Raw genomic sequence first — 14,252 nt, 5'->3', positions numbered from 1 at the left:
AGCAGTGCGTTTTAAATATTGCACTGGCCAGACCTAACTTTTATTTATTTATTTTTAATTAATTTATTTATTTTTTGCGGTATGTGGGCCTCTCACTGTTGTGGCCTCTCCCGTTGCGGAGCACAGGCTCCGGACGCGCAGGCTCAGCGGCCACGGCTCACGGGCCCAGCCGCTCCGCGGCGTGTGGGATCTTCCCGGACCGGGGCACGAACCCGTGTACCCTGCATCGGCAGGCGGACTCTCAACCACTGTGCCACCAGGGAAGCCCAGGCCAGACCTAACTTTTAAAAAGCAATTAGAGTAATACAGAGATACCTGAATATAATTTCATTTCTAGGATGGGTTTATCCTACTAAATCAATTATTATTTAGTTAAGCAATTAAAAAGATTCTCTGTCTCTCGTTAAGGTTTTATCTGTACTTTGTTAGCTCTTTAAAACATAGAGGCCAATATGTTCTCTTTACTACCTAAAAATATTGTTAGCATGTATCCACCAAAACCTAATTTGTGTGTCATATGGTTCTATTATATCAAAATAAACATTTTTCTCTTGTAGAATAAGACCTCTCTCAGATGGCAACAGTCCTTGGTCAACCATCTTAATAAAAAATCAGAAAACCATGCCGTTGGCTTCATTATTTGTGGACCAGTCAGGTAAATGTGCTTCAGGAAATAGAATTTGCTTGAGTTAGACTGAGCCTCTGAGAGTTCTAGAAGTAACATGGGAAAGGTTAGCAGCATCACATATACTGAGTCGCAGTGGCTACACTAAGCTCAAAAGTTATCTTCTGTCCTGTCAGTCTTCGTGGCGGAAAGTAATTAGGCTCCACATTGTTTCTTAGGAATTTGTAACTCTTATTCTTCACCAGAAAAATTAGTATAATTTATTATATAGAACCAAATTACTGTAGTATAGGAAATAGTAAATATGAAAATGTAGGCGCCCTGAAATTCTGCTGAGATTATATTCCCACCCCACGACCTGATGAAATATTGTCAGGCGGGTTAGTTGTGGGAGACTACTGCTGGAGAGTATTACACTGGAATCTCTAGTTTAAACGAACCATCATCGCTTTCAGTGTTCAGTATTCCTATTCAATATTCAGATATTAAAAGGTTGAAGAGATTTGGAAGTTGCTGGAAATTTTCAATGATGGGTAACTCTGAAGAAAAGCAAATTGGTCTTTATCCTTGACAATTTAAGGCAGCCCTTTGGTACTGTGGTCAAATTAGAGATGTCTTAGCAAAACACGGTATAAACTTCTTGAACTTATGATCGGTACTATGCTCAGTTTTACAAGCACCTTATCACCTACTGCCCATGTTTAGTTTTCTTCTTCTGTGTTCATCACAAGCGTGTGGTTTCAGCGTAAATATCTCCATAAGTACTTTCAGGTAGACACAAGGCGGGTGCTGTGTAATCCCTGGGTAGATGCTTTCTGACGTCACATTCATTACTGTATTCTGACTCTTTCTCGCCTGTAAAGGCATGAGGGTCTCTCATTATACACTACGATTCATCATCAGATGGTGTTTGAGGACTAATGAAGAACAATTAATAGTAATAAAACTGTTAATTCTATAGTACAAGTTTCATTATTTGTGACTGTTGAAAAAAAGTCTTCTTGCTTTTTTTCCCTGAATTTTTTTTATTCTTTCTTAGAGTATTTGGATCCTATGAATAACTCTTCCACAGGACAGTTGGAGGAAATAAGAGGATGTATTTGGCTGACTCAGCTGGGTCTCCATTAAGTTGACCCTGTAGTTCATTGGAAGGGTCACTGAGCAAAAGGTTTACACAGTCTGTCCTGCTTGAAGGTCCCCCTCCCACCTTCCATCCGTGGGGCCTCATCCTTCGAAGTGTTTCTGTCTCAGCCCAAGCGTTTCCTGAAAACCTCCCTGACCGCCTTAGCTGCAGTGGTGTCTCACCCCATCCCTGCATCTTAGTTCCCAGTTTTACTTATGCATCGTTCTTCCCTGAAATCCTTCTTGGTCTGCATGGGCACCAGTAATGTGTGTGTTCTCTGTCACCCCAAATTAGAATGTCAGCCCCTCGAAGGCAAAGATTTTATCTGGTTTGTTCACCACTCTACTCCCAGGGCCTGGTGCATAGCAAGTCTTCAGTATCTCCTGAATGCCTAAGAGAAGCCTAAAAGGACAGTTGGATCTGACGTAGATATTGATGATATTCACCTTGGTTTGGGGGCTGCGAATCATGCCATCAGTCGTAGAAAGACTGGGAAGGATGGTGATGGATCCGTGTAGATTCATGACCGCTCAGGAGGAAAGTGTGGGAAAGGAAGTGCTCAGGATGCTTCGAAACCTATGGCTTTTACTTGCCAACAGCATTTACCCTCTTTTTTAAAAAAATGATGGCTTAATAATTTGTTATTCGTTACATGTACCGTGCATTCAACCCATCAAAGCGCGGTTCGTGCCTACTTGATGAAGGCACTACTTGGGGAAGACCCCTCACAAGATGAAACCTGCAGGGATGCTCACAGCCGCTGTGACCTGAAAGTAGAAAACGGAGGAAACCGAACGACACCAGAGAGGCTTCAGCGGAAGCCAAGATCACATGTGGGAAGAAGGGCAGTGTCAGGCCATCTTAGGGCCAGGCAGGATTTTGAGATGGAATTGTCTGAGGGAAATGGGACAGTGGGAGGAGGACATGGGGAGAAAGATAGCAGAGGAAGATACTGGGCTTGAAGGGAGAAAAGCTGGGAAGAGCACGGGCTTGTTGGGAGAAAAGCTAGCACCCGGCTAGTCTAGCGAACCGAGCACATTTTAGGTGCAGTGGACACAAGGCTGCAGAAATCATGGGTGTCTCTGTCGGGGATGCTCTGGACACCAGATGAGGGAGTTCGTCGTTTCAGTCGTTCTTGGTTAAGCCCTAAGTGATAAGAATTATAGCTTCCTCTCCAGTAGCAGAATATGTTACCCTTTGGGGCTCTGACCTCTGGAGAATCTTCTCCTGATGCGGGGCTCCTACACTTTAATGGCAGCTTGTTGAAACAGGCTGCTGGGCACCACCATAGTCTGAAGTGTGCCAAGAATTCACTGCTCTACGCAGGATGGTTCCTGTAGCAACAGGGCGCGGCCCAGTTACCTAGGTCACGCACAAGGGCACCTTTTGTCTGACATGTCCTCCTGCTGCTGTCTGTGCATGTGCATTTCTGTATCTTGATGACTTTGTTTCTATAGAAGTTTCTGTTTTCTATGCCAGTGAAAATCCACTTCCTGAAGGACAGGAAACAGCAGAGGACTTGCTCGCCTGTTCCTGTGCAGGGAGCTGAGTCATTGCACCCTGGACGCCCCTTCCTTAGGGTCCTCCTGGACGAACCATTTGCTGAACTGCAAAGGACTCCATGTGTTTTGATTTAGAATATGTATTTATTAGATTTCAGCCTCGTTTTACAGTATAGCTTGCATGGTTTTTACGGTAAAATGGTCCTAGCCTGTGTGTATCTGTACTTCTCCGTAGGGGCATGTGAAGAGCCACAACTTGCCCCAGACGGATTGGAACACAGAAAACCAAAGCAGATAAAATCACCGAGCCAAGCCTACATCGATCTCCCCCTTTGGAAAGATGGCCAGAGAGAGAATCTGGTGGAACCTGAAAGCTGGGAGGAGAGAACCCCGGTGAGCCCTGCCACCAGCATTCCTCAGGGGACCCCTCCGAACAGTCTGAGCAGATCCCCCCAGAGGAAGAAGACGGAGTCTGCTCTGTATGGCTGCACCGTGCTGCTGGCGTCGGTGGCTCTGGGCCTGGACATCAGAGAGCTCGCGAAAGCACAGGCTGCTGAAGACCCGTTGCCCAAGGAAGAAAGGAGGAAACGCGAGGGCATCTTCCAGCGGGTGCCTAAGTCCCGGAGCAGTGCCAGCGCTGCCACTAGGCTGCCAGCCGCAGGCGAGGGCACCAGCAGCCCATCCCCGCCCCCTCCGTCCAGCGCCGCGAACCTCCTGTCCATGCCTTCTCTCTCCACCAAGTGCCTGCTGCAGACTGATGGCGAAGATTCCTTCGAGAGCAGCACACACGTCCCTTGTGACCCCAAGGTGCCCATTCCGGATCCTTGCCCTGCCTTTGGAAGGAGGGATCAGGAGTCAACCCCCGTGCCAGGACTGGAGACCCATCGTGGTGTGTGGGGAAACCTGTCTCCTCCCTTCACAGTTCCAGCACGTGCGGACGCATCTTACGCTGCTTCTTCAAAAGAAAGAGCAGCACGTCACCGACGGACCATGTCTGATGGATGTGCTTCTCAGCCCCCAGGTAGGCTGCATTCGTGGGTGAAAGTACCAAACACCACTGTAGAGGATAGACTGTAAAATTGTATGGCTCTCTGATTTTATCTTCTCCAAGCGATTACATTTACAGATTTGTTTTCACATAAATCTTTGAATTTTACCCTGCTCTTTTGTTTGACTTTATCATTTGGATCCTTGGAGGAGTATAATTAAGTTTCAGTAACTTAAATACATAACAGCATATTAAAACAGAAAGAGGGGCTTCCCTGGTGGCGCAGTGGTTGACAGTCCGCCTGCCGGTGCAGGGGACGCAGGTTTGTGCCCCGGTCCAGGAAGATCCCACGTGCTGCGGAGCGGCTGGGCCCGTGAGCCGTGGCCGCTGAGGCTGCGCGTCCGGAGCCTGTGCTCCGCAACAGGAGAGGCCACAGCAGTGAGAGGCCCGCGTACCGCAAAAAAAAAACAAAAACAGAAAAAGCACATGGAGAATAACTGCCCCAAGCCCCTTGTGGTAGGAAGGAGAGTCATTTGTCAAAATCTGAACCAAATAATTAGTGGGAGAGTTGACAGTAAAACTAGTCGTTTGACACAGTGTCACCTGGCTTTGCTGCCCAGGTTTATGTTGAGATTGAGTTTAGGGGGTGTAAAAGTCGAATGGACAGTAGGTGCTGTGTGGGGAATGACTAGTATTCCTTTTGTATATAAAGATAATTACAACTACCTCAGATATAGATCATGAGGATTAAGTGAGATAATGTATATGAAAAATGCTTTTTAGTTTGTAAAATGTTATGCTAGGATCGGTTATAAAGTATATTAAAACTGAAACTGCTTTCATTTGCGTCATCTTTTCGTTTATCTCTTTAAGTGCTACGCCTAGACAAGATTTTTTTTCATATTATTGTTCATTGTCTTTAGATAATTTGGTTTATTGCTCTTTTATGATGCAATAAAGTATTAGTAATTTATAATTGCACACGGTGAAACCCTAGCACAAGAATCCCATAAAAAAAATTCTTTTTTTCTTAGTTTGAAGCCAATGATTACTTGCTACAGTGGTAGTAAGTCAGTTCTTCAGAACAAAAAAGGGAGGCTGTAACATGTAAAACTGTATCTGCTTTCTTATTTTCATTCATTTTTTCAAATCATCATCTGAGAGTGAATTCAGTCATATTCACCGTCATTTTTAAGTCTTAACTTTAGTCCAGTCTAACCCATTGTGAAGTCTATCCTGTTAATAAAACACTTCTAATAATCATTGTCCTAAGTGTATGATGATGACTTAGCTCTTTATAGGTGTCGTTTCCATGGGTTCAAGCAGTCTTTCCAACCTTGTAGTACTTTTCCATAAAAACAAACATTCTCTCCTAACAATTTTAAAGGTAAGGTTTGTGTTCAGGTTCTTTTGTGAAAGCTCACTTTAAGGTGGTCACCTAAGGGAAGTCATCCTGGTTATTTTCCTTGCTATCCATTGATTTCGACATCACTGTCCTTCTAATCACACACTGTCTTTGCCTCTTCAACCAGCTGGTGCAGCTCTCATCTCAGCCCCCGGAGCCTCTCAGCTGCCCCCTGAGTGGGTTTGGGGGACGTCCCCCTCGCCGCCTGGACCCCATAGTGACCTGCCAAGTGAGGTCCCGCCCGAAAAACAGAGAGCTGTCCATATGGTGCCTCTGCCCCGTCCTCCCCACCTAAGAAGCCAGGTAGGTGCCCCGAAGGCCTTCCCGCAGAGAACAGAGTCTCAGCCCGCACAGGCCTGCCCTGTGGTGGGCGGTCCAGAACCAGCCCCTGACTGTCCCCTCGGTGCCAAGGAGAGAACTAAGCCCCACGTGCCTTCCTTACTGGATGCCGACGTGGAAGGCCAGAGCAGGGACTGCACGGTGCCTCTGTGCAGGCTAAGAAGCAGAATGAGCCGACCATCCCTGTACGAACTGGAGAAAGAATTTCTGTCTTAAGTGCCTTATATTGTTCAAGCATTTTTTTTTTTAAGGTGAACAAATGAAAACAGTGTGTCTACCTTTGAATTGTTTTATGCTGCTGTGTTTTCAAAGCTGTGGCCATGTTACTAAACTAGTAATGGATGTCTAACTTCTCCAAAAATATATGTGATTGCGGTTGGCTGACTGTATTGTTATTCCACTGGATTCTTACCTAGCAACTTGAAACACTACACACGTGTAAAACAAATGTGCAACCGTGTACATCTGTGTTTAAGCACAATTTTAAATGCTTTGTTCGCTCCCATTTATATCCTTGTCTATTAGTACACACAGAAATTGTAATGAGTGCACCATTTTTGTTTCCTTCCTTCCTGTTTCCTTCCTTTTGTTTTCTATTTTCCTTTACCTTCTTCCATTTCTTTCCTTTTTTTTTTTTTTGTTATTTGTGCAACAAGAAGCCAAGAGTAATGTGATGTTAGCAAGTAAAGATGTTTATGTAAAAAAAATTTGATGACTAGAACAGGTGGAGAGTCCTATGTGAACTATCTAACCAACTCGGCAGTAGGCTTACAATGCATAAGTATGTCCAGATCTCACCTAAAATATGCACTGTTTCTCTCTTTGAGAAAATTTTACTGAATGTAACTCGTAAAAGTTTTAATGAATGTAACTTCTAAAAATTTTATCCATTAGAACTCCAAAGTAGATTTTTCAAAAAGCCAGTCATTGACATTTGACTCCGACCATACTGTATACAGTTGAGAGGTGCTAACCTGTGTGTTCTCCCTGTAGAAAGGATCTTCCTTCTTCCTTCATCAGTAGCCATTGATTTGGTATCCAGAAGCGTAAAGCGTTTCCTTTTGTCGTAGAGTTTTTAAAAATCAATCGATGCGTGCGTTACGTGCCGAAGAAAATTCATGTCATTTAATATTATTTTTCTCTGTTTAAATGCATAATCATCCTAATAATCTCAAATACAGTTAGAAACACTGCAAAGTCAAGAAACAGCAGTACGGTTAGAATTTAAGTGTTTTAGAATAGTAGTTATTCACTTAATTGTAGATACATGTTAGATATCTGTTGGGTGGGACAAGCTGATGTGATAGAATGGAGAAATTAAGTTATTTTCAGATGTGGGTTTATACAGCTAATCTTTGGATAGCAGATCAGGTTGATTTTAAATTATTTTATGAGTCACTTTTATAAATCATAGAGTTACGATACAAATAAACTACTGAGTTATTAAGCTACTGAAATGGCTATCCAGGAGCTTGGTAAACTTGCCTGGGTTCTTTTGTTAAATCTATTATGCTTCTCTCCCTAGAATATGGTTATTCAGATGACACACAATAAGCATTTTAAATTTTCCCTACAGTAAAAAACTGTAATTGCAAACATTACTTGATATTTCGTTTAAAATTTTACCTTGCTTATTAAGGTTTACTGAATAACTGGAAGGTCAGTGATTTAATCCGGTGTGATAAAGTATCTACCTATAGTAGGAAAAAAAAAAAGGAGGAAAATTATATTATTTGGCCACTTTAGAAGCTCTTAGTCATCTAACAAGTATGCCACTGCAAGTGATGAACAGGGCATGACAGGATTATTTTAATATAAGCGCATTTTGCCTTAAGGAAATTCTTGAAGCACAATCTCAGGTCCTTAATTACATTCTGTGGTGTTACGGTCCATTCTATGATTTGGCTTCACTTTTGGGTGGTCGTTGAATTACATAACAGAGATTTGGTTTCCTCAAAATCGTATCACATTTGAAACTGTGGTTGGCTACTTCATACTCAGTCATATGAGGGCATATAACTTCCAGGTAAAAGTAAACGAAATACACGCCTACGGTAATACATGAAACACGAAATATAGAAACTGTGTTTTCAGTTTTGCTTCTACCAAAACATCGTGTGTGTGTGTGTGGGTGTGTGGCACTCTGTGTGAGGGTAGGGGAGTGATGGATGTCCGTCTGTGTGGTCCCTCTACTCTGTTCCTGTTTAGCTTTATTTTAGTCAACTCTACATTATGATGACTTTAGAAATGAAGTTACATTAAAAAGATAATTGTCATATAAGGACTCGATCTCACATGTTACTGCAGATAGTTATTTTTTGCTGAGATCTGTTGTACATTTGCGATTTTCTATGTGTATAGGTATACTTAGCGGAATCTGGTTATTTATTTTCACATAGACTTAATAGCTCACTGAAAGATAAATTAAGCTGATTACTATTAGTCAACAGTTAAGGTGCTCCCGCTGCAGAGATTTGAGGCCTGGGCCTGATACGCTGTATTATGAAGCTTTGTGACTGAAAAAGATGTTTACATATGTTGTCTATTTTTTTAATAAAGTTTTTTTTATAGCTTGTCTACTTGCTCAGTGGCTTTGATCTCCTGATGACTGTGGCTGTAGTTTGTAACGGTTCATTTTGTATTCAATAAGGAAAATGTGTTAATGAAGATTATTAGTAAGTCAGGTATTAACCTGCTAAATTCATTAAACTGAAGGATCATGATATGAATCACGGGATTAAATGAAATACTTTATTTAAAATGTTGTTTGGTTACGTTGAAACGTTGCATTTCGTCGTGAGAATTTTGCAACTCCAGCTTTTCAGAACGCACCTTTTCGCAGAGTGAATTACTGTATGAAGTAAATCTCAGTTGATGCTAGAGCACTGTGATTAATGAGACATGTTGATTATTAGCATGTTTAAATCAGAAGAATTTCAAAACCCACCTAACATCTGGTGATTCTTGGTAAGCAAGAAAAACTTCGGTGAATTAGAAAAGTAGATGGTAGCATTTCGTGCAGATCCAGGCAGCACCCTATCGTGTAAGAGGGAGAAAAATTTAACGTCTGTTGTGTATCTGCTGAGTGTTAAGGACTCTCCTAGGTGCCCATATAAGGCACTTCCTATAATTCTCTTTAGTGAAGTTTGTGAGGTAGGTAGTAGTATCCCTGTTTCATCAGATGTGAAACGGGCACAGAGAAGTTCGATAAAGTTCCAAAGACGCACCACCATTTACCTGTTCACACCTGTTGTAACCATACATATAGCATAGAAGATGGAGGCTTCTATGGAATCCGAAGCTAAGATAGTGTTTTACACATCAAAAAGTTCAAAATTCTGGAACGGCTGAGTACTTACTTAAAAACGAAGCTAACTGGTTGATACGGCGGGATACTTCCTCAGTAACTGTGAAATGAAATAGAAGGTACTAAAACCTGCATATCCAACAGATCAACTCAGAGAAAAAGCAGTGTTCTGTTCAGTGGGTTTATAAATATGATGAAATTATTTAAGAACTGCAATATAAATATAAAATAATTGGGCTTAAGCTGTATGTACTGTTTACTTCTGAAAAGGTCAACATGCTAAAACACAGTGAAAGATGAGGCTTTTGTGAATGAAACAATGTAATAAGTACCACATACAGTGGAGCAAAAACTCGTTGTTCTTGTTGTTTAGCAAGAAATAAGTAAGTTGAATATGCTGCAGACTCATTAAGTGCCTACTGTGATAGCCACTGGGAAAGACTAAAGGAGTTCAGTGATGAGCAAGAGAGACACCACCTGGGTGCTTGGCTGCATGGCTCTTAAGATCTAGTAAGAAAGACATTGAGAAGCTAAGCGTGGCCAGCTTCATGGGTTCGGATTGGGCTTCACACTCAGGATGTCCCTGAGCTTGATTTTAATGCTCTGCTAACACTGTCTTGAAATCCTTAAGAAATTTTGGACCGGGGCCCCTCATTTTTATTTTGCACTGGGCCCTACAAATTACGTGGCCAAGCCTGACTACACGTGAAATGCGGGTTATAAAAGGTGAAGTGGTTGCTGTTCTGGTAGCGCTGGCAGAGCAGATCTAACCTGGGGGGTTCAGAGGAGGCAGCTGGAGGAAGTCAGGACCTCTGCTGGGTGAGAAGTGCTCCCTGCAGAGTCACTAGCTTGTGACTTGTTTCTGTTGGAACTTACCAGATTTCCTCTTTGCCTTTCAGCATTTTTACCATGGTCTGTGTTGGTGTGGATCTCTGCATATATCGTACTTGGAGTTTGTTTAATTTCTTGGATGTGTAGATGTTTTCCAGCAAAGGTAGGCTTTTCAGCCATTATTTCTTCAAGTATTTTTTCTGCTGCTTTTCCTCTCTCCTGGGACTCTCATTACACGTATATTGCTGTACTCAGTAGTGCCCCACATTTCTCTGAGGCTCCGTTCATTTTTATTCATTCTTTTCTCTCTTTTTTTTTTTCAGATTACATATGCTATATTGATTTCTCTTCAGGTTCCCTTATCTTTCTTCAGTTCCAATCTGCTGTCAAGCCCCCCTAGTGACATTTTTCATTTTAGTTATTGTATTTTCAACTCCATAATTTCCATTTCATTCTTTTTTAAAACTTTTATCTCTTTATTGATATTTTCTTTTTGACCAAACATTGTCATCATACCTTCCTCCTTCAAGCGTATTTTTCTCTGGTTCATTGAACTGAGGTACAGTGGCAGCTTTCAAGGTATGAAATCTGAGATCCGTACCCTGTCACAGGCCATCTCTGTTGCCTCCGTTTCTCCCAGTGTATGGGTCACACTTCCCTGTCTCTTTGTATGTCTCACTTTTTGTTGAAAAGCGGTCATTTTAGGTAATACATTGCGGCAACTGTGTATCATGAGTCCCCTCACCTTCTCTCCAGGTCTTGTTTTTGTTGTTGTTTGCTTGTTCGTTTAGTGATCTGGCTGGACCACTTCAGTGAAATCTCTTCCCCCACAGTAGGAAGCCTTTGGTGTCACTCCTCAGAAGATGCAGCCTTGACGTGCACGCAGCTACCTTGGGATGACACAGTTTTAGGACAGCTCTCTTGGACTGTCTCTTCCTGCGATCTCTCTGTGAAGCTGTCTGGCTTCACTTGGTATTACAGCAAGCTGTCAGGCTTCCGTAATTGCTGGCTGATGACTCTATTTTTTTTATTATTCCCTGGGACACAAATTCCTCCACAGCCTATTCCAATTAATTTCAAGCAGGGGCAGTTTGGGGGCCGTCTTTAAGGCTTGTTCTGACCCCAGGTGGGCTCTTTTTAGCTGGCTCTTCGCCTGATTCTATCTGGTGAACTAGCTAGACTATGATTTAGCTTGCTGCTCTTAATTAAGAGCTGTGGGGTTTTTTGAGAGTTCCCTTAGGCTTGAACTTCCCCACACTCTGTTTCAGATAAAGTCAGTTCCTTTGATGAAAGCTTGGTAGTTCTGTTCTTGTGTAATGCGTCTTGCTCTGGGCAGTGTATCTGGGCCATACTCTGGGCCCTGGGTGGAGTGGTAACTTGTAGTCTCCTTGGCTTGCTTCTCGCAGAGTAGATAGAACCTCTGCTCTCCAGGTGCACTGGTGTGAGGGCATGTAAGAAGCCAGCATTCTCACTGGTGGAGAGCCTCCACCCTGTGTGGGGTGGCTGGATGGAGAAGGGAGCCCTTGACCTCTTAGGCACACTCCCAGGAATTTAGCCTCTTAAATACAGAGTTGGAGGGGATGAGAAATGCTGCTGTCCTGTGCCTGCCAGTGAAATAGCTTTTCCCTTGATTGGGAGCTGATTGGGGGGCAGGGGGGAGGGGGGAGTCCTATGTTTCTAGCCAAACCTGATTGGAATGGAGCTTCTGTCAAGCTGAGCTCGGGTCAGGGTGGAAGAGTAGGCGGGAGGGAGCAGGTCATAGCTCAGATGCCAGGTTCAACTGTTCTTAGCAAGATTTAGTGTTTTGTTTTGTTTTTTCCCAGTACGCGGGCCTCTCACTGTTGCGGCCTCTCCTGTTGTGGAGCACAGGCTCCGGACACGCAGGCTCAGCGGCCATGGCTCACGGGCCCAGCCGCTCCGCGGCATGTGGGATCTTCCCGGACCGGGGCACGAACCCGTGTCCCCTGCATCGGCAGGCGGACTCTCAACCACTGCGCCACCAGGGAAGCCCTAGTGTATTCTTTTTGAACAAATATTTTGTTATTTGCTGTATGCCCTTAAGACAATTTCCAGAGACTTAAAAAGAAAAATAAATTTTAAGATAGCTTTCAGCAGTTGTGCTTGTTTCCTTGCAGAGTGGGTCCTCAGAGCTCCTCAAGCAGCCATCCCATAATGGAACCTCTTTAATATTTTGCACAGCTGCTGACTAACTCCTGAAGCATTTTCTCCTGTTGGCTCATCGAAATTCATGTCGTTTATCTCATGGCTCTAAATGCATTTCAAGGCAAATCACTCTCCATTTTCCATCTCTAGCCCCGTTCTAATCTTAGAGCTCCATTTGTACATATCCTGCTGCTTACTTATCATCTCCTCTTGGATATTTAAGAGGGATTTCATCCTGAACACAGTCCAAATAAAACTCGTGATTCATCTCCTTCCCTAAATTTGCTCTTCTCTAGTCCTCTTCTTAGTAAACAGCACCAGCACCTGGGAGGTGGACACGTCCGCTGACTAGTCTTTAAAGTAGCAGCATCACGGAGGATTCCCTGGTGGTGCAGTGGTTAAGAGTCCACCTGCCAATGCAGGGGACACGGGTTCACGTCCCGGTCCGGGAAGATTCCACACCCGCACGCAGCAACGAAGACCCAACGCAGCCAAAAATAAATAAATATTTTTTTAAATAAATAATTTTAAAAAATAGAAAGCTTTAAAAAAAAAAGTAGCAACACCATGAATGCATTTGTGTCACCCGTAGTTGTTCAATAACTAGTTACAGAATAATCGGATGAATTATTCCCGTTTTACAGATAAAGAAACTGAACCTTAGAAAAATCAAGTAAATTGCTGGATTTGAATCCAGTCTGAGTCCAGTCAATGCATTTAGACCACAGGAAAAAATGTTTCTTAAATGTTAAATAGTTGGTTTTTCAATAAATGTTATTGTTAGCAGGTTGATCAAAGGATAATTGAAAGAAAGTAACATAAACTATAGTTGGAATGGGACTTTGGGGATATTATTGTGAAGAACTTGGATTACTAGTCTAAAGATCTGGCACTGAATCTGGCATTAAAAAAAACAGTTATAGGTTTTAATTTGTAGTGTGTACTAGTCAATGTTCTCCAGAGGACCAAAACAAATAGGATGTGCGTACACGTATTTTAGAGAGAGGGGTGTTGATTTTAAGGAATTGTTTCACACGACCATAGGGGCTGACAAGTTCTAATTCTGCAGGGTGGGCTGGCAGGCTGGAGACCCAGGGAAGAGTTGATGCTGCAGCTGAAGGCTGTCGAGAGGCAGAATCCTGAGACCCAGGTGTTGGCAGGGTCGGTCTCTTCTGAGGCCTCACCCCTTGGCTTGTAGCTCTTCCTGTGTCTTCCTGTAGCCTTCCCTGTGTACATGTCTGTTTTCCCAATTTCCTCTTCTAGTAAGGACACAATCATATTGGATTAGAGCCCACTCCAGTGACTCAGGTTAACTGGATTACCTCTGGAAGGACTGTCTCCAAACACAGTCACATTCTGAGATACTGGCTATTAGGCTTCTGCACCCGTTGGCCTGCAAGCCTGTACTTGCCCAGCCTCGAGACTGAAGAAAGAGCCCGGAAGTCAGAGACAGAGACATCCGTGGCTTAATGGATGTGGGGCATCTTACACGTCTGAAGGAAGGTCCTGGAGCGATGCCACACCATGTGCAGCAGCTGGCGGGCAGGACACTGCAGCAGCCTTGCCCCCCCGGGGGGGAGGGGGAGATTGCCAGTTACAGGGGGAGTTGATGTCAGCTTGGTTCATCGGTTACCAGGGAAACCAGCAGGGGGCACGTCCCTCATCGCCCCTGGGGCTAACAACCTTCATGGGGCAGATGACTTCCCTTTGATAAACTATCATTATCTAACTATAGCAGCGGGCAGGTGTGTAGGCATTCACCGATCAGGCTCTGTGATGAAGAGGGAAGGTCAGTCCGGTGTGTAGGTGTGGGTGAGGCAGGGACTGGTCGCGCAGGAGATGGACAGATAGCAAGAGTACAGCCACTTGGGGGCCTGATCATATGGCCTCCAACATGCAAATCTAGGCGGGGGGTGGAGGCAATGCAATTTGTTCCATAACAGACTGGAAAATGCTTCCAAATATTGAA

At 43.6% G+C, this 14,252-nt stretch overlaps 1 protein-coding gene across 3 annotated transcripts in view; it reads left to right on the top strand.

Annotated features, from left to right (window-relative positions):
• MAP3K21 (mitogen-activated protein kinase kinase kinase 21) overlaps positions 1–12,564 on the top strand; it is a 54,433-nt gene extending 41,869 nt beyond the window's left edge. For 2 of the 3 annotated variants that reach the window (XM_019941553.3, XM_019941551.3), the window contains 3 exons: positions 558–655; positions 3,486–4,271; positions 5,771–8,557. In XM_019941553.3, coding sequence (XP_019797112.2) covers positions 558–655; positions 3,486–4,271; positions 5,771–6,198 — 1,312 coding nt within the window. In that variant the 3' untranslated portion in view covers positions 6,199–8,557. Of the gene's footprint in view, positions 1–557; positions 656–3,485; positions 4,272–5,770; positions 8,558–10,188 lie in introns of those variants that run through there. The other variant, XM_033841653.2, reaches the window with a different exon arrangement.
• Positions 12,565–14,252: the final 1,688 nt, after the last annotated feature.

This window comes from Tursiops truncatus, chromosome 16 (assembly GCF_011762595.2).
Source record: "Tursiops truncatus isolate mTurTru1 chromosome 16, mTurTru1.mat.Y, whole genome shotgun sequence".
NCBI lineage: Eukaryota > Metazoa > Chordata > Mammalia > Artiodactyla > Delphinidae > Tursiops > Tursiops truncatus.
This window is presented reverse-complemented; position numbering and strand designations above follow the sequence as displayed.